The following is a 27,831-nucleotide window of genomic DNA, read 5'->3' on the forward strand; positions in this document are numbered from 1 at the left end:
ACTCAAAAACAAAAACACCAAACCTGATTAAAAAGTGGGCAAAGAACTTGAATAGACATTTCTCCAAAGAAGATACAAAAATGGCCAAAAAACATATGAAAAGATGTTCACCCTTGCTAATCATTATGGAAATACAAATCAAAACCACATAATATACTACCCTACACCTATTAGGATGGCTATTATAAAACAAAAAACCCCAGAAAACAACAAGTGTCAGTAAGTATATGGAAATTGGAAGCCTTGTGCACTGTTGACGGGAATGTAAAATGATGCAGCCACTATGGATAACAGTATGACAGTTTCTTAAAAAAGTAAAAATAGAATTACCGTATGATCTAGCAGTTCCACTTCTGGGTGTATACTCAGAAGAATTGAAAGCAGGGCCTCAAGATATATTTGTACACCATGTTCACAGCAGCATTATTCACAATAGCCAAAAGGCAGAGGCAACCCAAGTATCCATTGATGGATGAACAGATAAATATAATGTGGTATATACATAAAACAGAATATTATTCAGCCTTCAAAATAAAGGAATTCTGACACATTCTACAATATGGAGGACACCATGCTAAGTAAGTGAAATAAGCCAGTCACAAAAAGACAAATACAATCATCAAAATGTTAAATATAGAGTTGCCATATGACCCAGAAATTCCACTTTCAGATATACACCCAAGAGAAATGAAAATATAGGTCCACACAAAAACCTTAAATGTATGTTCGGAGTAGAATTACTTGTAATAAACACAAAGCAGAAATGAATGCCCATCAACTGACAAATGAATAACAAAATGTGGTATATCCATATTATTACTTGGCAATTTAAAAAGGATTAATTTAGCAATAAAAGTACTAATACATGCTACCACATGGATGAACTTTAAGTGCATTATACAAAGTGAAAGAAGTTAGTCACAAAAGACCACATACTGTATGATTCCATTACATAAAATGTCTAGAATAGGTAAATCTATGTAGACAGACACTAGATTACGGTTGCCTAGGGCTGGTGGAGGGCTGTTTTGGTGGAATGAATGGGAATGACTAATAATGGGTATAGAGTTTCTTTTGGGCTGATAAAAATATCCTAAAATTGTGAGAATGTACAACTCTGTGAATACAGTAAAAATGCTGAATTGTGACTTTAAATGTGTGAATAGCAAGTAAATCTCAATAAAGCTATTAAAATGTAAAAAAAAATTAAGGGACTATATACGAGATCTGTTTCTGGGCTCTCTACACTGTTCCACTGATTTGTGTATGCACAAAGCACAGTCTTGACTATTGTAGTTTTAGAGCAAGTCTTGAAATCAGATAGCATGAGTGCTCTAATTTCATTCTTTTATACTATTCAGCAATCATAATTGGTTCTCTCTGTAACTGCTAAACAATCTAGACAAAATCATTAACACTGCAGAAGGCTTGACTTTTCATTCACTTTGACCTAAGTGAAATTTATAAAACAATCAACAAATGCAGAATACACATTCTTCTCAAAGGAATAGTAAAAAAAGACTATATGCTGGACCTTAAAATATATCACAATAAATTTGAAAAGACTGAAATCACAGAGTATATTTCTGCTCACAAGGGAACTAAATGAGAAATTAACAAGAATAAGATATCTAGAATATCCCTAAATATTTGGAGGTTAAACATTGTTAGACTGCTTGATATTGTTCCATAGATCACTGAGGTTGTATTCTTTTATTTTCATTTTTTCCTCTTTTCTTCAGGTTGGATAAATTCTAGAGATCTGTCTTCAAGTTCACTAATCTTTCATTGTATGGTCTCTAAACTGTTATTAAGCTTGTCCACTGAAGTTTTCATATCAGGTGTTACAATTTTAGCTTTACAATTAAGCTCTTTCTAGAGTCTCATTTCCTTGCTGATATTACCATCAGTTCACTCATTGGGATCACCTTTCCTTTAAATCTTTCAAGGAACTTAGAATAACTTCTTCAAAGTACGTTTCTGCAATTTCTGACATATTGAGGTATGTCAAGACTTGTTTCTGTTGACTATATTTTCTCTGGACTGTGGGTCACATTTATCTGCTTCTAGTATTTTTAATTATATGCTGGTCATTGCAGGTGGTTCATTGTAAGGTACCTAGATTATATTGTCTTTATTTGAAGAATGTGGATTTTTCCTCTAGCAAAGAGTTAAGTTATTGCTGGATTCCTTTGCACCCATCAAATTTATTTTTATAATTTATTTGAGGTCTATTCCAGTTTTGAACTTAATCCTAGGGCGTGACTCTTAACCTAGAGCTGCTCTGTCTGATATGGTAGCTAGAAGGCACATGTGGCTAATAAGATTTAAGTATACATGAATTAAAACTAAATAAAATTTAAAATAAATTATTCTTTTGCACTAGCCACATTTAAAGTGCTCAAGAACCAAATGTAGTCCATGGCTACCAAACTGAACAATGCAGAGACATTTCCATTATTGTAGAATGTTCTATTAAACAGCATTGCATTCAGGCTTGGTCCTTAACTCAAGGAAGAATCAATTGAATGACCAAGGTTCTCAGCAATGGACTTACTTCTTTTAACTCACAGTACTCTGGCAGTGCTTTTAAACCACTTGTGTGCAAGCCCTGTGCATGCACTGCAGAAGTCTTGGACCAGGACTGAAGGTGAATAAACACACAGATACCTGGTGTTTCCACTCTAGCCTCCCTCCAAACATATGGGCGTAGTTTCCTCTGATCTAATAACATCTCCTGCAAGTTTCAGCTATTTCAAATACCTGGACTTAAATTTCTTCTTTTTTAGTGCAGCAAGACCACTGCTCTGCCTGAGTTCTACCTTCCTGAGTCAGCAAGAGTAACTCCCAGGCACAATACAGGGAAATCATTGAGCTCGTCTCTGTGCATTCCCGAGCAGCCTGTTGTTCACACATTTTTTTCCAATATTATAATTGTTTTTTGAGGGAACACAAGATTGGTAATAATTACTCTGACATGACAAGAAGTCTCTATTGCTTTTCAAGGGACCAAAAGCAATTTTTCCCTAATAAGGAAAAGGTTCCTGCAGTATAGACTGGAATGATAAGTTTTCATTTATTTCAAACTGACTTAACACCCAATGAAACTCTTCCCTTCCAATTTCCTATAACTTTCAATATATCTTTTCCTAATATCTGTAAAACTGGTTATTTTCTATAATAGTCAACAGAAAATGAAATTATGTACATAAATTCCTAAACATTTCCTTAGTAGAAATTTCCCCCCAGGTTTTGCAATAATATGTAAATGATAATAATTACTGAATTATGAGTAAACTAAAAGTAAATTAGTAATAGTATTTACTTAGCTTCTAATAACTAGACACTGCTGACCTACCAAATGTGATTACTGAAGTGGAGAGTTATGAAATTACCTTTTCTGGATTTTAATTAGAACATATCTAGAAATGATTACCAACATTTGAGCTGTTAATAACATAAGAAACTAAGAGATTAAAAATGCAAGTAATACTTCCCTGAATAAAAAAGTAAGCCAAAACTAACTTATCATTTGTCCATTCAACCTACCCCTCTCTGAGCTCTCTTGCCCAGCATCCTAATTCTCTGGCTGTGTATTCTAACTGGCTGTGTATTATGGCACATTGTTCTGGAAGTTAAAAAAGGGAAGAGTAGGCTGATAAATCCAAGGGAGTAATCTAAACATGTTGCCCAAAAAATGAAGAAGGGAGAAAAATAAAAGCCACAGAGTCCCTTGATTTCAGTAGTATCTGCTGTGCTGGGAAGAGGCACCCCTCCCACCATACCCACAGCTTCTCAGGATCTCAATCTGCTGGGGTAGCCTTCAGGTCTAATAAAAAGAAAATGGCAATCTAACACCGAGGCTATTATATCTCACATCTAATGTATGAATTGTTAATTATGTCAATAATTATTAATTATATGGATCCATAATTACTTAATACATTAAAATTGAATTAGAAATGTGTTTATATAAAATTTAAGAAAAGTTGGTTTGTACTTTCCAAATGTTTTAGGATGATCACCTAAAATCTTAAATAGATTTGAGATTAGAATTCTAGTCATTAAATTAAAAGTTACAGGGACTTCCCTGGTGGCGCAGTGGTTAAGAATCCACCTGCCAATGCAGGGGACACGGGTTCGAGCCCTGGTCCAGGAAGATCCCACATGCCGTGGAGCAGCTCAGCCCCTGCGCCACAACTACTGAGCCTGCGTTCTGGAGCCCATGAGCCACAACTACAGAGCTCACCAGCCACAACTACTGAAGCCCGCGTGCCTAGAGCCCGTGCTCCGCAACAAGAGAAGCCACCATAATTAGAAGCCTGCTCACTGCAACAAAGAGTAGCCCCCGCTCGCTGCAACTAGAGAAAGCCCACACACAGCAACGAAGACCCAACGCAGCCAATAAATAAATAATTTAATTAATTTAAAAAAGTTACAATTCAAAGTTAATAACACTTCAATTTCAATAATAAAAACTCTAGAACTGCTTTGAATTTTTGTTTTGTTATGAATTATATCAGAAAAGTACTGCATTTCTAGTTTAATAGGAATAACCAGAAGTAATGAATAGTATAACAATATTTTATAACTGAAATAATTAAAATAAAGATAACTATAAAATTACTACATAAAAGATCTAATCTAGCTTATTCAATTTCTATAATCTCTTCAGTGCTGCAAAGGCATTTATTTCTAACATGATGACTTTACTTCTCTGGCTAATGCCACGACTAGGATATGGTACTGTGATCCTTTTTGTACAGTTATAACCTTGTAATACTGAACCTTGTAGGTAGCTAATGGTCAGGAAAACAAAATTCAGTAAATAATACCATTGTAATGAATTGGTTCTTAAGTTAACTTCAATGGATTTTCTCCAAATCCACAAACAAACAACAGTATAACCTAAATGCTAAGTTGGCAGTTATTGCACAAAATAATAGAGATGCTTCTTATACTATTGTAAAACACAAGGCAGAGTTCAGGAAATAGTATTAGTATGCACCGGATGATAGCCACAGTTTAATAGTTTATTAAGCTCTTTTTTCAGTTATTGTATTCGTGGAATCACAGATGCCTCCTCCTCTTGGTTTGAAAACTTTGTTTGTTTGCTATTATAAATGTTGTAATCTCAATAGAGCTGTCAATTACTTAAGTGCTCATTCTTAATTTTCTTCTTTTATAATGTGTGTTGTCCAAACGTTGTTAAATCCTAACAGAAGCCACTCCAACTTCTAAGATTACAACAGGATAAAAACTAAAAAATTGTGTGATAAAGAAAAGTATCAACAAGTTGAAAATTATATAAAAGTTACTCTCTTTGAGAGATAAGACTAATTATCTTTGAATATGTAAATATAACTAGTGTTCTACATAGGAAACCAGTAAATACTTGTGGACTGATTTAGTGACTACTATAAGAAATGCTTTGGAAACTTGGGACAATTCTCAGGACACTTCCTAGTTTTTCAATGGAGTCAATCATTTCACCTATTTTTATTTATTTATTTGGCCACGCCATGTGGCTTGCAGGATATTAGTTCCCCAACCAGGGATCAAACCCATGCCCCGTGCAGTGGAAGCACAGGGTCCTAACCACTGGACCACCAGGGAATACCCCATTTCACCTATTTAAAAAAAATGTTTAAATGTTCTTGAAACTGTTTTATTAATATGCATATGCAAAGCCAGGAACATCATCCAAACTATTTAGCAGTGACTAACTTAAGAGCAATCTCAGTGAAAAATAAGTCTACATTATATTCAGCTCCCTAAAGTCAACTAAAACTTGAATTCGCTTCTGGCTTAGCTCTTTCTCTTACCTACCCTCCTTGTACTTTTGGCATTATGGACTTTGGAAGTACTTTTTCATTGCCAAGATACTTCCATACATTCTTAAGCTTAATCCCTTTATTTCCTCAGCTCAATAAAAAACCACCTCACTTCCAGTGACACTTTCATCTACACCCTCTCTAGTACAGCGTACTCTTCTTTCATATACTGTTACTTCAGAGGCAGAAAAAAAGGACATGTATTTTTTCCTGGTTCTCAACTGTCATTTCCAGTCCACTAATCCTTCATTAAACAACCTTTTCACTTTTGAAATTTCTGTTATCCATTCATAATGTGTGGCCCACGGGCTAGTAGTGGTCCGAAACTGATACTGCCATGAAGCTAGTGCTAAAATTCAGAAGAAGCAATTAAACATTTTATAGGAATTTCACAGAGCAAACTTTATGGCTTTGAACTCATTAAAAGAATGTTTGCTTGAATCTTGCATGTCTATATATTTCTTCATTTCATTTTTTGATAAGTCATTTTTATTTTGTTATAAAAGTAGTGGTCCATAACGCATTGGAAAAACGTTTTTTTTAAGCTGGTTTTCACCACAGACAGTTTGAGAAGCACTGATTTGGATGACTTGCTTCTCATCTGTACCACTGTGATTTGACAACAAAGGTTACTTTCCCACATTAAAACATTTGTTTTCTTGTCAATATTCTAGACAAAAAAGCAAGAATCACCCATACAACACTCTAGCCTCACAATTTCTTGACTCATTTATTCCAATAAAATTACCTTCAAACAATAACCCCAGCCATATCCTCTCCTTAGTCCTCTTTAATCCTTAACTCTGAAACTCTTCTCTTGGATCACAAACTTTCATTCTCCTACCTTCTTACCAAAACTGCTCTTTACTGTTCTTACTGGAATAAACACTTTGTCCGGATATGGATTTGCTTCCCTGAATGCAATCCTTATGCAAAAACAGCCATCCATGGACTTACAGAATGCCTTACATATCACCATGAGATTCCACACAGCATTGTTCTGATCAAGGAACTCACTTCATAGCACATGAAGTGTCGCAATATGCTCATGCTCATGAACACTGATCTTACCAAGTTCCACATCATCCTGATGCACCTAGCTTGATAAAACAGTGGAATGGATTTTTGAAGACTTGATTATAGTGCCAGATATGTGGCAACACCTGGTGGGGCTAGGACAAGGTTCTCCATGACACTGTATATGCTCTAAACCAGAATCCAATATATAGTACTTTTTCACCCACAGCCAATATTCACAGGTCCAGGAATCAAGGGGTTGAAATGGGAGTGGCTTCATTCATTATTACCCATAGTGATCCAATAGCAAGATTTTTGCTTCCCATCTCTGCAAACTGAGATTCTGTTAATCCAGAGGTCTTAGTTCCAAAGGGAGAAAAACTTCCACCTAGTGACATAACAAAAATTCCATTAAACTGGAAGTTGAAACTGTTACCTGGTCACTTAGGGCTCCTCATGCCTCTGAATCAATATGTAAGGAAGAAGGTTAATGTACTGGCTGGGGTAACTAATCCTGACTACCCAGGGGAAACAGAGTTGCTACTATACAATGGAGGTAAGAAGGAATATATCTAGAATACAGGAGACCCCTTGGGGCATCTCATAGCCATCTTATGTATTATATCCATCTATATCTAGTGACTATGTCCTTAAAAAATGAGGGTTAAATAAAGATACATGCAGATAAATGAGAACTGAACTAAACAAGAGCACATGTATATTAGAGAAGAGAAAGAGAGAGAGAGAGAAAGGAAAAAGGAAGGAAGGAACGAAGGAAGGAGGGAGGGAGGGAGGGAGAGAGAAGGAAGGGCTAAAAGATGTTATTCAAGTTAGGGAAAATAACAAAAAAGGAAAATTCATTCCAACATGAAGAAACAGAGAGTATCTAAAATCAATGATGGATAAACATAGAAGAGTATATTTTTAATTCTCATAATTTCTTTAAAGACAATTTATTATTTGAATCAAAATAAATATAAAAATAAATGTCAATATATCAAAAGGATGAAGGCAAGTGAAATTTTACTGTTTTAAGATTCTTAAATTTAAACCATGTGGTGCATTATTAATATCAAGAAGATTGTGAGAAATACCATGGATTTAAAAAAAAACAAACTGAAAACTGTTAAGATGTCAATCCCCCTCCACTCCAATGATCTACTGATTCAACACAATCTAATCATAATCCCACCAGGCTTTTTATAGAAATTGAAAATATGATTTTAATATCTGTAGGAAAATACAAAGAATCTATAATAACAAAAACAACCTTAAAAAAGAACAAAGTTGGAGGACTTTCAATGCCTAACATCAAAATTTACAGCAATCAATGCAGTGTGGCATTGGCATAAGCATAGAAAAATAGATCATTAAGATAGAATAGTAGGTCCATAAATAGATATATATGGTCACTTAATTTTCAAAAAAATGACACCAAAGCCATTCAATGGGGTAAAAAACCACCTTTTCAACAAGTAGTGCTGGAACAACTGAATATTAACTTGTTCAGAAAATGATCCTGAATCTTATACTATACACAACAGTTAACTCTAAGTAAATCACTGATTAAAAGTAAAAACTAAAACAATAAAGCTTGTAGAGGAAAACACAGACAATACCTTTGTGATCTTGGGGTGAGGAAACACTTCTTAGACAAGGTACATTAAAATACTGATATATCAGACTTCATCAAAATTGAAAACCTCTGTCCATCAGAATATAAAATTAAGAAAATGAATAAACAAGAAAAGACTAGGAGAAAATATTTTTACTACATATATCTGACAACTGACTCTATCTAGAATATACAAAGAACACCTACAAATCAATAAAAAGTCAAATCACTCTATTAAAAGATAGGCAAAAGACTTGAACGGATGTTCAAAAAGGAAGATATATAAATGATCGATAAGCACATAAAAAAGTGTTCAACATTATTAGTCATTGGGAGATGTGAATTAGAACCACAATGATATATATATTACTAGACACCGAATAAAATAATTATAATTAAAAATACTGACAATTGTTGGTGAGTATATGGATCAATCAGAACTTCCATAAATTGCTGCTGAGACTGTAAAATGATACAACAACTTCAGTGAACAATTTGCGACCCAGCAATTCCACTTTCAGGTTTTTAACCAAGAGAATGAAAACTTACGTCCACAAAAAGACTTGTACAAGAATTCTCATAGTAGCCTTAGTCATAAGGGACGAAAACTGGACAAATTCAAGTTTCCTGTTCCATCAACAGGAAAATGAATAAGAAATGTAAGTTTATACACAATGGAATACTACTTATCAACAAAAAGGAAAGAACTACTGATACAAAGAGCAACATGGATGAAAATCATAAATATTTTGCTGTCACTGTATAATCCACTTGAATGAAGTTCTAGAATAAGCAAAATAAATCTGTGGTTAAAAACAGAAAAGCTGTTTGGGTGGGGCAGGCGTGATTGGTAGGGAAGGGAAATAAATGAGGGGACGTTCTTGGGATACGGAAATGTTCTATATCTTTATAGGGATGTGGTTGTGTGGGTGTATTTGTCAAAACTTGTCAAATTGGTGATTTAATATTTATGTATTTCATTTGTGTGTAAATTTTATCTGAAATAAAAACTGTAAATAAAAAGTAAACATACTAATAGCGAAAAACTCTCAATTTCCAATGATCAGTAAAGCAAAATAACACTCATGAAGATCTAGAAATGTATTTATGATTTATAGATATATTTATTGAAAAAGTTTCCAGATAAATTATAATTTAAAAGTATATTTTATTATATATTTTCACCTACTAATAACATTATTATAATTTTTTTACCACAAAGGTTAAATAATATTAACAATGAGTTAATATATAAATTTGGAATTTATTTCAAGGGTTTCTAATACTGAAACAGGCTATTAGTAACAATGAAAACCATTACCCCCTGAATCATTGCAAAGTATCGACATTAGATATTTAAATTAATTCTAGGAGGTGGTTTGGGAATCTGATCTTTTGTGATCCCAGAGCTTAGTACTATGATAGATGAGTCAAGTAGCAATTAATCAAACAAACCTTTAGGCAAATGTACAAGCACAGCCACAGAGTCATTTTCAAAAGAGTGGAGGCCTTGATGTTGAGAATACAAGTTTTATTTTAAAGTGTCCTGATACTTTGCACTAAAGACATATATTTTGTGGTGAATGATATATTCAGATATCTTTATGTTCCTCCTGCAATACTTGTGTAAGCAAGTCAAATAATTTTACTAGATATTTGGTTGCATGTAATTGTGTTTTTGAAGATAAAATTTAGCAGAAATACAATCCACCAAGATATTAACTGAAATCTTTCCTTATGAAATCAGAGAAGTACTGACGAAACAAAACCACAGCAATTTGAATTTTTGTGTCCAAATGGCAGTTTATGAAACTATCAAGTAGTTTTCCAAGAATACTACTACAAAATTTGGGAATTTAAAAATGATAAATTTATAACTTATACAAAAAACTTCACAGTCTTTAGAATAAAGATGGCTTTCACACCAAAAAGTTTATAATACAGGCTCCTCAATACTTAGAGACTTCTACTAATTATCAAACAGTTCATGGTTTAAATTCACACTCCTTGCAATCTTACCCAACACTGCTTCTTCTGGAAAATAAGGATGGGTTTACTATTACACCGAATAACAATATATCAAAGAAAATGGTATTGTGTACTTAATACAGTCTATTATATTTTTTAAAGTATTAGTTACAGTGCTGGTGAAGACTAATTTTTACAGAAATAATTTCAGATTTTGATATCTTAAGATGGCAAAACTATACGTAGATCTTTAGGATTGATATGCTGAAATGCATAGTCATCATTCTAACAGAATGACCCACAGGAATTAGCACAGAAAAAGAATAACAGAAATCCTACACCTACTTCAAAAAGATGAAGAAAATCTTAAGGAAAAAAAAATCAGTCCTTAACAGCAAGATGCAAGATTAGAAAAATACATATTTCTTACCTGCACAAGAATATAAGACACAAATGAATGTGATCATCTTAGGTATATTGAGATCTCAAGCATATAACTTTTCAGAAAAAGTAAAACTAATAAATGATGTAAAAATATCAGATTAGTGATTGCTATTGGGGAATGGTAGGGGCATGGATTAACTGGAAAGATCATGAGGGAAAATTCTGGGGTGATAACTAATTACATGCTATGCTGAAGAATTCAGAGGCCAAAGTACTGATGCCTGCATTAACTGAAATGCATTTAGTGAGTGAGATAAACTGACGGATAGAGGAAAGGATGGATAACACAGAGATAATGCAATAAATCAGGCTTAGCAAAGTATTAACAATAGATTCCGGGTGGTAAGTACATAGATATTCACTGTAAAATTCTTACAACTCTGCCATATGTCGAAAATATTTCATAAGAAAATGTCGGGGGACGTCCTGTCTGAGCGAAGAACAGACGCCCTCAGGCGACCTACAAGCAGAGGCAGGGCCAAATCCAAAGCTGAACCCCGGGAGCTGTGCGAACAAAGAAGAGAAAGGGAAATCTCTCCCAGCAGCCTCAGAAGCAGCAGATTAAAGCTCCACAATCAACCTGATGTACCCTGCATCTGTGGAATACCTGAATAAACAACAAATCATCCCAAATTAAGGAGGTGGACTTTGGGAGCAAGATATATTATTTTTTCCTCTTTTTCTCTTTTTGTGAGTGTGTATGTGTATGCTTCTGTGTGAGATTTTGTCTGTATAGCTTTGCTTTCACCATTTGTCCTAGGGTTATGTCCATCCGATTTTTTTTGTTTTTTTTTTTTTACTTAAAAAATTTTTTTTTCTTAATAATTATTTTTTTTAATAACTTTATTTTATTTTATCCTCTTTCTTTCTTTCTATTTTTTCTCCCTTTTATTCTGAGCCGTATGGATGAAAGGCTCTTGGTGCTCCAGCCAGGCATCAGGGCTGTGCCTCTGAGGTGGCAGAGCCAACTTCAGGACACTGGTCCACAAGAGACCTCCCAGCTCCATGTAACACCAAACGGCGAAAATCTCCCAGAGATCTCCATCTCAACACCAAGACCCAGCTTCTCTCAACGACCAGCAAGCTACAGTGCTGGACACCCTATGCCAAACAACTAGCAAGACAGGAACACAGCCCCATACATTAGCAGAGAGGCTGCCTAAAACCATAATAAGGCCACAGACACCCCAAAACATACCACCAGACGTGGACCTGCCCAACAGAAAGACAAGATCCAGAATCATCCACCAGAAAACAGGCACTAGCCCCCTCCACCAGGAAGCCTACACAACCCACTGAACCAACCTTAGTCACTGGAGACAGACACCAAAAACAACGGGAACTACGAACCTGCAGGTGTGAAAAGGAGACCCCAAACACAGTAAGATAAGCAAAATGAGAAGACAGAAAAACACACAGAAAATGAAAGAGCAAGGTTAAAACACACCAGACCTAACAAATGAAGAGGAAATAGGCAGTCTACCTGAAAAAGAATTCAGAATAATGATAGTAAAGATGATCCAAAATCTTGGAAATAGACAAAATGCAAGAAACATTTAACAAGAACCTACAAGAACTAAAGAGGAACCAAGCAACGATGAACAACACAATAAATGAAATTAAAAATACTCTAGAAGGGATCAATAGCAGAATAACTGAGGCAGAAGAACTGATAAGTGACCTGGAAGATAAAATAGTGGAAATGACTACTGCAGAGCAGAATAAAGAAAAAAGAATGAAAAGAACTGAGGACAGTCTCAGAGACCTCTGGGACAACATTAAATGCACCAACATTCGAATTATAGGGGTCCAGGAAGAACAAGAGAAAAAGAAAGGGACTGAGAAAATATTTGAAGAGATTATAGTTGAAAACTTCCCTAATATGGGAAAGGAAATAGTTAATCAAGTCCTGGAAGCACAGAGAGTCCCATACAGGATAAATCGAAGGAGAAACACGCCAAGACACATATTAATCAAACTATCAAAAATTAAATATAAAGAAAACATATAAAAAACAGCAAGGGAAAACCAACAAATAACACACAAGGGAATCCCCATAAGGTTAACAGCTGATCTTTCAGCAGAAACTCTGCAAGCCAGAAGGGAGTGGCAGGACATATTGAAAGTGATGAAGGAGAAAAACCTACAACCAAGATTACTCTACCCAGCAAGGATCTCATTCAGATTTGATGGAGAAATTAAAACCTTTACAGACAAGCAAAAGCTGAGAGAGTTCAGCACCACAAAACCAGCTTTACAACAAATGCTAAAGGAACTTCTCTAGGCAAGAAACACAAGAGAAGGAAAACACCTACAATAACAAACCCAAAACATTTAAGAAAATGGGAATAGGAACATACATATCGATAATTACCTTAAATGTAAATGGATTAAATGCTCCCACCAAAAGACACAGACTGGCTGAATGGATACAAAAACAAGACCCATATATATGCTGTCTACAAGAGACCCACTTCAGACCTAGAGACACATACAGACTGAAAGTGAGGGGATGGAAAAAGATATTCCATGCAAATGGAAATCAAAAGAAAGCTGGAGTAGCAATTCTCATATCAGACAAAACAGACTTTAAAATAAAGACTATTACAAGAGACAAAGAAGGACACTACATAATGATCAAGGGATCGATCCAAGAAGAAGATATAACAACTGTAAATATTTATGAACCCAACATAGGAGCACCTCAATACATAAGGCAAATACTAACAGCCATAAAAGGAGAAAACGACAGTAACACAATCATAGTAGGGGACTTTAACACCCCACTTTCACCAATGGACAGATCATCCAAAATGAAAATAAATAAGGAAACACAAGCTTTAAATGGTACATTAAACAAGATGGACTTAATTGATATTTATAGGACATTCCACCCAAAAACAACAGAATACACATTTTTCTCAAGTGCTCATGGAACACTCTCCAGGATAGATCATATCTTGGGTCACAAATCAAGCCTTGGTAAATTTAAGAAAATTGAAATCATATCAAGTATCTTTTCCGACCACAACGCTATGAGACTAGATATCAGTTACAGGAAAAGATTTGTTAAAAATACAAACACATGGAGGCTAAACAATACACTAATTAATAACAAAGTGATCACTGAAGAGATCAAAGGGGAAATCAAAAAATACCTAGAAACAAATGACAATGGAGACACGACAACCCAAAACCTATGGGATGCAGCAAAAGCAGTTCTAAGAGGGAAGTTTATAGCAACACAATCCTACCTTAAGAAACAGGAAACATCTCAAATAAACAACCTAACCTTGCACCTAAAGCAATTAGAGAAAGAAGAACAAAAAACCCCCAAAGTTAGCAGGAGGAAAGAAATCATAAAGATCAGATCAGAAATAAATCAAAAAGAAATGAAGGAAACGATAGCAAAGATCAATAAAACTAAAAGCTGGTTCTTTGAGAAGATAAACAAAATTGATAAACCATTAGCCAGACTCACCAAGAAAAAAAGGGAGAAGACTCAAATCAATAGAATTAGAAATGAAAAAGGAGAAGTAACAACTGACACTGCAGAAATACAAAGGATCATGAGAGATTACTACAAGCAACTCTATGCCAATAAAATGAACAACCTGGAAGAAATGAACAAATTCTTAGAAATGCACAACCTTCTGAGGCTGAACCAGGAAGAAATAGAATATTTAGACAGACCAATCACAAGAACTGAAATTGAGACTGTGATTAAAAATCTTCCAACAAACAAAAGCCCAGGACCAGATGGCTTCACAGGCGAATTCTATCAAACATTTAGAGAAGAGCTAACACCTATCCTTCTCAAACTCTTCCAAAATATTGCAGAGGGAGGAACACTCCCCAACTCATTCTACGAGGCCACCATCACCCTGATACCAAAACCAGACAAAGATGTCACAAAGAAAGAAAACTATAGGCCAATATCACTGATGAACATAGATGCAAAAATCCTCAACAAAATACTAGCAAACAGAATCCAACAGCACATTAAAAGGATCATACACCATGATCAAGTGGGGTTTACTCCAGGAATGCAAGGATTCTTCAATATACACAAATGAATCAACGTGATACACCATATTAACAAACTGAAGGAGAAAAACCATATGATCATCTCAATAGATGCAGAGAAAACTTTCGAAAAAATTCAACACCCATTTATGATAAAAGCCCTGCAGAAAGTAGGCATAGACGGAACTTTCCTCAACATAATAAAGGCCATATATGACAAACCCACAGCCAACATCATCCTCAATGGAGAAAAACTGAAACCATTTCCACTAAGATCAGGAACAAGACAAGGTTGCCCACTCTCACCACTATTATTCAACATAGTTTTGGAAGTTTTAGCCACAGCAATCAGAGAAGAAAAATAAATAAAAGTAATCCAAATTGGAAAAGAAGAAGTAAAGCTGTCACTGTTTGCAGATGACATACTATACATAGAGAATCCTAAAGATGCTACCAGAAAACTACTAGAGCTACTCAATGAATTTGGTAAAGTAGCAGGATACAAAATTAACGCACAGAGATCTCTTGCATTCCTATACACTAATGATGAAAAATCTGAAAGTGAAATTAAGAAAACACTCCCATTCACCATTGCAAGAAAAAGAATAAAATATCTAGGAATTAACCTACCTAAGGAGACAAAAGACCTGTATGCAGAAAATTATCAGACACTGATGAAAGAAATTAAAGATGATACAAATAGATGGAGAGATATACCATGTTCTTGGATTGGAAGAATCAACATTGTGAAAATGACTATACTACCCAAAGCAATCTACAGATTCAGTGCAATCCCTATCAAACCACCACTGGCATTTTTCACATAACTAGAACAAAAAATTTCAGAATTTGTATGGAAACACAAAAGACCCCGAATAGCCAAAGCAATCTTGAGAACGAAAAATGGAGCTGGAGGAATCAGGCTCCCTGACTTCAGACTATACTACAAAGCTACAGTAATCAAGACAGTATGGTACTGGCACAAAAACAGAAATATAGATCAATGGAACAGGATAGAAAGCCCAGAGATAAACTCACGCACATATGGTCACCTTATCTTTGATAAAGGAGGCAAGCATATACAGTGGAGAAAACACAGCCTCTTCAATAAGTGGTGCTGGGAAAATTGGACAGCTACATATAAAAGAATGAAATTAGAACACTCCCTAACACCATACACAAAAATAAACTCAAAATGGATTAAAGACCTAAATGTAAGGCCAGACACTATCAAACTCTTAGAGGGAAACATAGGCAGAACACTCTATGACATAAATAACAGCAAGATTCTTTTTGACCCATCTCCTAGAGAAATGGATAAACAAATGGGACCTAATGAAACTTAAAAGCTTTTGCACAGCAAAGGAAACCATAAACAAGACCAAAAGACAACCCTCAGAATGGGAGAAAATATTTGCAAACGAAGCAACTGACAAAGGGTTAATCTCCAAAATTTACAAGCAGCTCATGCAGCTCAATAACAAAAAAACAAACAACCCAATCCAAAAATGGGCAGAAGACCTAAATAGACATTTCTTCAAAGAAGATATACAGATTGCCAACAAACACATGAAAGAATGCTCAACATCATTAATCATTAGAGAAATGCAAATTAAAACTACAATGAGATATCACCTCACACCAGTCAGAATGGCCATCATCAAAAAATCTACAAACAATAAATGCTGGAGAGGGTGTGGAGAAAACGGAACCCTCTTGCAGTGTTGGTGGGAATGTAAATTGATACAGCCACTATGGAGAACAGTATGGAGGTTCCTTAAAAAACTAAAAATAGAACTACCATACGACCCAGCAATCCCACTACTGGGCATATACCCTGAGAAAACCATACTTCAAAAAGAGTCATGTACCAAAATGTTCATTGCAGCTCTATTTACAATAGCCAGGACATGGAAGCAACCTAAGTGTCCATCGAGAGATGAACGGATAACGATGATGTGGCACATATATACAATGGAATATTACTCAGCCATAAAAAGAAACGAAATTGAGTTATTTGTAGTGAGGTGGTTAGAGTCAGAATCTGTCATACAGAGTGAAGTAAGTCAGAAAGAGAAAAACAAATACAGTATGCTAACACATATATATGGAATCTAAGGAAAAAAAAACAAAAAAGGTCATGAAGAACCTAGTGGCAAGACGGGAATAAAGACACAGACCTACTAGAGAATGGACTTGAGGATATGGGGAGGGGGAAGGGTAAGCTGTGACAAAGTGAGAGAGTGGCATGGACATATATACACTACCAAACGTAAAATAGATAGCTAGTGGGAAGCAACCGCATAGCACAGGGAGATCAGCTCGGTGCTTTGGGACCACCTAGAGGGGTGGGATAGGGAGGGTGCGAGGGAGGGAGATGCAAGAGGGAAGAGATATGGGAACATATGTATATGTATAACTGATTCAGTCTGTTATAAAGCAGAAACTAACACACCATTGTAAAGCAATTATACTCCAATAAAGATGTTAAAAAAAAAAAAGAAAGAAAACCTACGGATGGGCTCATGCTTTCATTCATTCGACAAAAAAAAAAAAAAAAAAAAAAGAAAATGTTGGAGGTAAAAGGTTGAAAGTAAGGAAAAGGATATGACATTCAGATACTTAAGTAGACTTTAAGGCAAGAAGTATTATAAAAAAGATAAAAATGGACATTTCATAATGATAAATCAGTCTACTGAATAGGAAGATACAGTAATCCTAAAGATTTAAGAACCTAAGAACATGGCTTCAAAATAAATTAAGACAAAAGTTAACAGAATTAAAGGGAGAAAAATTCATCATAATCATTTGATACTTTAAACACCTCTCTCAGAAACAGATACATCAAGCAAGAATAAATCTATGAATACAGAACTGAAAAAAATGATTAATCTACTTGGCGTAAATGACATATAGAGAAGAACACGATATTCGGCAACTGAAGAATACACAATATTTTAGAGCACACAGCTCATCTAACAAATAAAGCCTGTCTTGGGGTCATAGAAAAGTATCAACAAATTTCTAAGGACTGAAATAATATAGTTTGTTTTCTCGCCACCATGGAATTAAATTCTAACTCAATGACAGAAAGGTAACGTCAAATCTCCTAATGTTTAAGTATTAAGCAACACACTTCTAAATGCTTCATGGATTAAAGAAGAAATCACATGCAGAAAATAACAAATATTTTAAGGTATATAATAATGAAATACAACATATCAAAAACTTGTGGCATGCAGCTAAAGCAGTATACAAAGAAAAATTAATAGTTTTCATGAAAATATCAATGGTTTGGACTCAATATTCCTAAAAGGCCAATCTTCCTCTAACTGATCTTTAGAGTGCGTGCAATTCCCATAAAAATACTAGCAGATTTTTTTTTTAAGGGAAAATGATAAGCTGAACAAAGGACCAAGAATCCAGAAACAGACCCATACATATACAGCCACCTGATATATTACAATTCACTGGAGGCAGGAGGAAAGGAGATGATCTTTTTAATACATGATAGTGGGTCCAGTCAACTGGATATCCATAGGAAGAAAATGATGTACCTTGACCATATAAAAATTAATTTGGAACTGATGAAGACCTAAATGTGAAAGCTAAAATAATTAAGCTTCTAGAAGAAAGCACAGCAGAATGTGTTCATCACTCTGGGAAAGCAAGGGTTTCTAAAACAGAACACAAAACGCATTAACTATAAGGAGAAAAAAAATTATAAAATTTACCTCATTAAAATTAAGAACTTTTGATGACAAAATTAGTCTTCACCAGCGTTGTAACTAAGAGAATACAAATGCAAGTCCCAAGCTATATAAGCATTTGTATCCAAATTATATAAATCAATAAGAAAAAAACAAATTTAATATTAGGCAAAAGCCTAACAGACATTTCACAAAGGATATCAAAATGGCCAAGAAATATATGAAGAGGTGCTCAACATCATTAGTGATTAAGGAAATGCAAATTAAAGCCTAATGAAATACAACTATATCTCCATCAAAATGACGGAAATTAAAATAAATAATGATACCAAGTGTTAACTCTCACAACTAGAGACGCTCTTACATTGCTGGTGTAAACTGGTATAACAACTTCAGGAAAATGTTTGGCACTACCTACTAAAGCTAATAAATCTGTGACAGCTATTCTTCTCCTGTGTGTATACCTGTATATGCAGCAAAAGTAGTGAATGCTTATGCCCACCAAAAGACATGTAAAGAACACCCATAGTACTTCATTCATAATAAATCAAAAATAGAAACAACCTACATTTCTAACACCTGTTATTTTCATACAATAGAACATAACACCACAGTGAAAAAGATAAACCACTGATAACTGTAACAGTACACATCAACATACTGGCATAAATAACACTGGATGAATGAAATCAGACACGAAAAGAGTACATAGCACAATTCCTTTTATATGAAGTTTAGAAACAAGCAAAATGACCTATGGTAAGTAAGTAAGAGTAGTGACTACCCTTGGAAAGGAATCCTGACTAGGAAGAGACATGAAGGAGTTCCTCTGGAGTGCTGCTTCTGGGTGCTGCTTACAAGACTATATACATTGGTCAAAGTTCATCAAATTTTTCACTTAAGGTATGCATTCCTTACTGTAAGTTATACATCCATTAAATTGTTTTTTTTAAGTACAAGTTTAGCTATTCATATCTATTCCTCTATCATTTTTCCTGTTTAGACCCGCATTTCCTCTTGCCTGCATTATTACAATAGGATCTCAACTATTTCTTCAGCCTTGGACGTGTATTGCTCAATTCACTTTATGCAGTGCCGCCCAGAAATCTTCTTCAAGAATATACTTTCTATATTACCAGAAAACTAAAAAATCTCAGGGGACCCCACTGCCTATAAAATAAAGTCTAAATTCCTTAGCATTTTATTCCTCTAAAGTCCCCTTGAATGAAATCTCAAATAACATTTCTATGTACAATTTTTCTAGGAAGCAATTCAAAAATATATACTTATTTAAAATGTTTATATTCTTTGATCTAGTATTTCCACTTCTAGGAATTCTCCCTAAGGAAATAAACATGGATGTACATAAAAATTTAGCTACAAAAACGTTCCCACTACCAAAAGAAAAGAAAAAAACATAAACACCCTCCCAAATAGCACATAAGTTCACTAAATCTCAATATATCCATTTATAAATATACAAGAATATCTGACAAAATATAAAATCAAAGTGAAAAATCAGGTTATCAAGTAGTATATATGATATAATATGCATTGAAAAAAAGACAAAGGATCTGTATATGATTGTTTTCCCTTCTTATCTGTACTTTTCCAAAGTTATCTATAGTTGCAAAAAGTTGTAAAAATTTTATAATAAGAAGAAAGAAAAGTTACCAGAATAGATCAAATAGCAACAATATAATTCAGCAAGACGGACTGGAAAAAAATGCACAGGCAAATAACTGTATGATAGACAGGAAAGCAAATTAACAAACTGACAGGGGAAAAAATTAATAAAATTTAGAGTCACTATAATAAAGAATGTTGAACACGTTTCCTACTTTTCTTGAAAAATGAAACTCTAAATGTTATGATTTATTTTCTTTTCAAGTATGAGTTTTTTGTCAAACTTCTAATAACTTAACAAATCATTATTTTGCATCTATTAGGTGCTAGCTACTATGTGAACTACAAAGGATACAAAGTGAAGGCAACACTAACAATGGAGAGATTTAGAAACTTGGTTATGTTTTCCTCTGCTAAGGTTACCTTTGATGGTTACATCACTGGCCAAGACTCCGTGTTTACTTGAAGAGATTTGTTATTTTTATGTTCATTTACACACAAACCAAGACAACTACAGGCATCCTGGGGTTATTCAGGGGGGATTGGTTCCAGGAGTTCCTGTGTATACCAAACCCCACAAATGCTCAAGTCCCTTATATAAAATGACATAGTACAATGAATACAGTTGACCCTTGAAAAACACCAGTTTGAATTACACAGGTCCACGTGGATTTTTTTCAATTGGTATACAGTTGGCCCTCCATATTCGGGATTTCCGCATCTATGGATTCAAAACCTACAGATACGGAGGGCTGACTATATTTAAAACCATTGCCTCTTTATAAATCTCCACCACCATCCACTGACCTATCACACTGGGAAACTAAATAAACCTAACATTTTCATTAAGAAAAGGATGGCCACCCCACTTCCTAAATTTATCAACTTGCCAACATATGTATCCATCCAAGTTCTTGGTATTCCTCTGTTAACAACGAACATAGTTTCACTGTCCCTAGCAAAAGACAACTCTTCCACTTATGTTCTAGATCACATCCCCTCTCAATTTACTTATGTACTCCAGGACTTTGCTACTGCAATACTCTCTTCTCTCCCTTAAAATCACCTTTCCTTCTTTTCTGGTTCACTTCCATCAACACAACAACATCATGTCTTAGAATCTCCCATTAAAAAAGAAAGAAAAACTCACCAACGACTCACCCTAACCCTAACCATAAGTCCCCTCTCCATCTATTGCCAATTTCTCTATCTCCATTACAGGGGGATAAAAGTTGTATACATTCACTCGGTTCAGTTCCTCACCTTCCATTCTGTCCTCTAACTACTCCAATGTGGCCTCTGTCCTGGACAAAACTCTTGTCAAGGCTCTCAACATCTCCCATGTGATCAAATCTAAAAGTAACCATTCCATCTTCACCTTGCTTGACCTCTCAACACCAGTCAAGGGAACTAATCATTCTCATCTTTTGCAAACACTTCCTTTTCTTGCCTTTTCTGACACCATACTCTCTTCAGTTTCCTTCTACCTCATTTGCTATCATTTCTAGTCTCCCCTGTGTGCTCCTTCTACTTTGGCCAACTGCTAAATTATTGACAGACCACAGGGCTTGATCCTAAGCCCTTTCTTTCTCAATTATCTTTCCCTGGTTTGATCTAGACCCACAGCTTTAACTATCTATATGCTGATGACTGCAATAGCCAAGTGCCTGCTCAATACTTCCATATGGATTTTTAAGAATCATCTCAAATATACTACATCCAGACAAAATGTAAATTCCCTTCCAAAATATGTTGATCTTCCCCCCAAAACTTGCCCATCACAAAAATGGAAGTGAATATCTATACACTGTTCAAGCCCAAAATAGACTCAGCCTAATTCTTCCAGCTCCCTTATGCCCCAAACCAATCTGTCTTCAAGGTCTACTCACTATACTATTGAAATATTTCCCAAATCTGTCTACTTCTCTAAATCTACAATTGCCCCACTGAGCTACCATCAGTTTCATCTTTGACTTGGACTATTTCAACAGCCTTTCTCCCTCAATATCTTCTGCATTTATACATAATTTTTAGCCCTTACCATGGCATACAAGACCTTACAAATTTGTCTGCTGCCTATCTCTTCTACCTCATCACTTGCTGCTATCTTCCTTGCTCACTGCACTTCAACCATATTTAAGCTTGGAGTATTTACATCAGTGCCTTAAACACACTAAGCTTGTTCCCTCTCACAGAGCATTGCTGATGTATTCTTTTCTGATTCTCTTCACAGATTTTGCATGGCTGGATCCTTCTCCTCTTTCAAGTCTCAATTCAACTATTCACCAAAATTCAACAATTAAACAAAAGGACTGCCTTGATCACCCTATTTAAAGTGACAATCCTCCTACCAATTGCAGTCACTCTCCATTACCCTTTTATTTTCATTACATCCTTAACTGAAAATACTTTATTCATTTATTTGTTCACTATCTATATTTCCATACTAAAATGTAAGTTCCATAAGAGTAAGAGCCTTCTATATTTGGATCATTGCTGAATTCCCCAACACAGACATATAACAGGTCCTCAATAAAATGTGGATGAATGAATAATATTTCACTAACTTCTTTTAGTTCAATGTATCTTGAAATAGATCTAAAACAGCTAAGCTCATCAGTTCATTAATTCAACAAGCCTATATTTTGTGCCTACACTGTCCTAAGGACTAATAGACACAGATAAAGAACAGTTCCTACCTTCATGCTAGGTGGGAAGACAGGCATAAAGTCAATTAACTGTACTGCAGTGTGACAAGTACTATAATAAGATGTAAAGTAAAATGTGGGCACAAAGAAGATATCTATAAATATTGCTTCATGTGAGAGACTTTATTGAGAGATGATACTTAAATTAGCTTTAAAAAACTGTACGTTTTGTACATTGTTCAGCTGTCTTCCTAGAATTTTCTTCATTGTATTATTGGACTGGATTCATGTCTTCCTCTTATTTGGTTTATCTTTCATTTTGTTGGGGCTTAGTGCATGGTATAGCTTGGGGCTATAGAGAAGGAGAAACCTGACTAGTGAAATGTTTAGCTGAATTTCTTTAATTAACCTAATGATTACCCCTTGGTCCTCCCTGCTTTTTGTATTTGTCAACTCTGGACCTGAAAGAGCTCAGGATCTATAGTTTTCATTATAGCATTTGACAAAAATGAATTAACTATCAAAAAAAGATGTGCTAATTATATTCTGGTTAAAAGAGGCACATAAATGTTTTAAAAGTATTTTCAGCAACAAACACAATTAAGAAAAGTGTACAAATTAAAAGGGTTAATATTGAATTTAGATATTTGGAGTGACTTATTTCCAGAAAATAGTGGTGAGTTAAGATTCTCTGCATGGTGTTCAGGTAATAGAAATTTATGATCAATCATTCAGCCTTGATAGACCAAGAAGGGAAAATTAACAACTAGAAGACAACAAAAAAAAGGAAACTCAGGGAAGGGGTTGAAGGATGCTGAGATGCTTAGCCTGAGGAAAGAGAAAATAGTGCTAATTAAGGTGAAACTTCTGTGGTATTCTTTCCAAAAACTCAAAATCTCACTCTAATCATAAGAAAATGGTATAGTTCCGGCTTGAGTCCGAAGGCCTGAGAACCAGGAGAGCCAATGATGTAAGATTCAGATGTTAATCTCATACAGAAACACCCCGAAATAACGTTTTACCAAATATCTGGACACCCTGTGGTCCAGTCAAGTTTTCACATAATTATCATACTATTCCTTGGGGTTCTGGCTAAATTAGGCTAGTTCTAGGCTAGCTTCGATTTCCAAGTACATGCATAGATGGTCAGAGCCTGGTAACAGGAGGCTTTGGGCCTCACTGATACTTGTAGTCGGTAGGATAATATTATAGAGATTTTCAGTTATTGGAACTCAGCTGGTACCTGATGCAGTAGGTGAAGGGCCTAGCCTCTGAGCACTGAATAAGTTAGGCATGGGAATGGAGGTTGGGATGTGGACTTTTGCCAAAAGGGCCAGGGGGGTTGGTATACAAAATATATCCAAAACACGAAAGCAAAGGCCTTGTAATAAATACTTGGAATATAGCAGGGATAAAGGAAGAAAGTGGTAAGTTCTCTATGTACATGGGTGTTTTAGTTAACTTAACAAAATAGATGATTTCTAAAAAATCAAATGTTTGAGTTTATAATTGTTTCAAGCACATAAAAATAGTTTTGGCTATCTCTTCAACAATATATTGAATGATCCAAGATTGAATACACTTGGTAGGGCACAAAATGCTAAAAACAGCTGCTCACTTTAAAAGTTTAAATTGAACTTTTCCCAATTTTAATCTGAAGATAAATGTCAGATTTCCACATTGAGATAGAATAGAATCATTTGTGGCATAACAATTCTCCAGCCAAGAACAAGGAAAGCCAGATTAAATTTTTTAAAAATATCTGTTTAAGACATCAGAAGGTTGCTGCTGCAACAATAACTTGAGCAGCTAGGATTCTGAAGAGGGGTTAACTGGAGACAGGTGATTTGAAGATCTGAAGTCACTGTTTTCCCCCTGAATTTTAAAGCTTTGGAGAATGGGCAAGAGGCTGAGAAATCCGGCTTTGACTATACAGAGGGCTCCTGCTGGAGAACAGAGAAATCATCTAAGCTTCTGGCAGTTATGCAGGGCTGAAGTGACAAAATTGGAGATTTGAGACTTGGTTCCATCTCAAATCATTTGCTAACTCTCAAAACTGTATAGGGCTTAAAGTTAAAAAGCTAAGCCTTAAGCCCTGTGAAAAGAATAATGGAGTTTCCCATAGTCTTACAATGCTAAAGAGACAAAACACTAGAATAGAGGATGCTCCAGGAGTAGATCCCTAGTGAATACTCTGCTCTCAGTGTGGGAAGCAAAAGTACAGGGCTGAACCACAAGCAGACCAAGACTTACCAAAACTTTCACCCAGCCTCCATGGGATATAGTAAAGAATTTCACACAGTGATAGAAATGAACTAATAAGGAAACATTTTATGAAGTAGGAGAGAAAAGGGACAATTGGTTAAGTGATAACCTTAAGCAGGCAAGAAAAGATGTAAACTATGGTGAAACAGAGAAGTTGTCCTTAAACAGAAGCATGTAAAAAAGAAAGTAGAAAAGGCAGAGTATATGGGTGCAAATGCAGGTAGGCTGGTGAATGAAATGGTGGGGACAAGCAGAAATTCTTTTTTCTATTGGGAAGCAGACGTTGGATGCTTGAGGAGAAAGGAGAAAGATAAAATAGTCTTCCAGAGGCGGAGAGTGAGTGGAAGGCTGCCAGGCAACACCAAGGGTCTACCTGAAGATGGTGGTCATGAACTCGAGGTAAGTTCAGTCAGCAAATTTGTGTGATAGTCTCCTGCCATATAAAGCTGTAAAGGTGTAGAACAGGCAGAAAGTTAAATTTATAAAACTTAGGTTTTGCTAGGTGAGCAGGATAAAGGAAGAGAGGGCCAAAACAACTGAGGTTATATTACATGCAAGTTGGTGATAATTATGGTGAGCCATGGAATCCAAACTAGATAAAGAGGGAAGTGAGGACATGAGGGGATTAAGGGATAGGAAAAGAGGTGGTAAGATCAATATAATCAGGTGCCAGGAGAGTTGACAATTTGCTAGAGTTAGAGTTCTAGAGTGAGCTGGAAAGATAACAAATGGTGGTCATCAAGCAGGATGCTTGAAATTGAGACTGATAATGACCAAGAACAGGGTATGACCATAGGGTGGATGGCAGAAAGAGTATAGCGTACGTGGATTATTGGAGGAGAGAGATTCAAAGAGATGAGAGGGATATTGAAAGTATCACCTACATAGATATTTAAATCACCAAGAACTGTGACAGGAGTAGGCTGAAGAACGAGACAGTGAAGTAGATCCTAAAATCTTTAAGAAATGAGGGAAGCAACATGGGAGTGTGTACACGACTGCAACAGGAGTGTGTAATGGGTGATACAATCTGATGCATGGGCCTCAAAGCTGGAGGTGTTTAGAGAGAAAAAAGGAACAATGATCTAAAAACACTAATGAGGAACAAGCCTCCAAGCCCAGTGGTCCAACTGCTGGGCGAGGGAATATATTCAGATTTGAGAGGACTGCAGTGGAAGCGGTATCCTCAGGGCGGTAATCAGGTTGCAGTTAGAGCAGGAAGGTGTAAGTAATGTTCAGAAAGGAATACCCTAATAATTTGATTCCTTTATCAATGTTTACTAAAAGGTACTGAATTAGGCACTGGGAATAAAACAGTAATAAAGACAATGTCAGCCCTCACAAAACTGTGACTCAAGTATGAAGTCTCATATAAAAGTGATTACTTTAAAGAATATAACTAAAATTTTATAAGAAGCTAACAGCTTTATTAGAATGCATATACTTGAAGAATGATATAACAAAATATGTGATTATTTTAATATAGCTAATCACTGTGGTATTAATTATAAGCTAAAAACTAATTCGAATTAAGAATATGTGGGGAGAAGTCATTTTTTAATGTAAAGAAAGAGGGGAAAATGGTAAGTGTATGCTTTTCACAGATATTGTATATGCAGTTACCTGAGACAAAGCAGCATCCCGTTCTTCAATCACTGCATTCATTTCTTCTGCAGTTATTCTCTTTTTACATTCCTTGGTCTTGTAGATTCTATCCACAATTATAGCTCCATTCTTCTGAATAGCTATCCCTGTGTCTGCATTGTTTATTCTGTTCAGTAATTCCTGTAATGTCTACCAACACCATTATATGTTAGTCAGACATGAAGTTTTAATATATTTTATTTAATATAGGGTTTTAATTAATAGGCACATGTGAATTGTAAATTGACTGAGTGAAGTTATTGAATTTTCATATTGCAGCAAAGATGTACATTATTAGTGTGTCAATTCTTCTTTTTCCCACATCTTAGTTCTTGAAACCCACTCAATTGAACTTAAGCCTCTAAGATATAAGACTGACATCAAGAAATCTCCTCAGAGAATGGCTTACCATGTCATTTTCTTCAGGGTTAATATTTTCTAGCCTAGAAAAAAGGGACACAGAAAGCCTGATCAGTAGCATTTCCTTAGTGCAGCAAAATGAGTTCGCTTTTTAAATCTTTAGAACCTCAAGTAATTTCATTCGACTAGTCTTTAGAGTCAACCATGACATTGAACATATTAAAGTGCCACCTGCTCGACTCCATCTTTCAATAATGCTCCATATCTTCTGCACTGACTTCAGACTGTTAAGTTATTAATGTTTACTGCTATATATGACTACAAGGATCAATTGTTCATATGTGCTTAGATGAAGAAAGTTCCCCAGTGATAGAAGTACTCATTCTCATCATTATATTTATTTCTAGACTTTCAATTCTTACCAGAAACTGTATTTCCTCTCCTTTTTGGGCATTATCACAAATAAAACAAGGCAAGTATTTTTATTACAAAGTTTAACTATGTTCCCTCAAAAGCAATGACAAATAACTACCACTAAATTTGACCTGAAAATCTCCTGGTGCTACCTATTTGTTGAAACAAATACGCTATATAGAAAGGCTGACCAAAATTGGCCACATTTTTAAATGACTGTTATTTTCTTTTTTGCATAACATAGAATTATTCAATTTAAA

General features: G+C 35.2%; 1 protein-coding gene across 5 annotated transcripts in view; it reads right to left on the reverse strand.

Moving 5' to 3' along the window:
* The window catches only part of MIPOL1 (mirror-image polydactyly 1), a 317,627-nt gene that overhangs the window by 180,281 nt on the left and 109,515 nt on the right, over window positions 1–27,831 (reverse strand). For all 5 annotated transcript variants that reach the window (XM_068532647.1, XM_068532746.1, XM_068532830.1 and 2 more), the window contains 2 exons: window positions 27,207–27,240; window positions 26,777–26,947 (listed from right to left, as the gene is read on the reverse strand). In XM_068532647.1, coding sequence (XP_068388748.1) covers window positions 26,777–26,947; window positions 27,207–27,240 — 205 coding nt within the window. The remainder of the gene's footprint in view (window positions 1–26,776; window positions 26,948–27,206; window positions 27,241–27,831) is intronic.

This window comes from Eschrichtius robustus, chromosome 1 (assembly GCF_028021215.1).
Source record: "Eschrichtius robustus isolate mEscRob2 chromosome 1, mEscRob2.pri, whole genome shotgun sequence".
Classification (NCBI taxonomy): Eukaryota; Metazoa; Chordata; class Mammalia; order Artiodactyla; family Eschrichtiidae; genus Eschrichtius; species Eschrichtius robustus.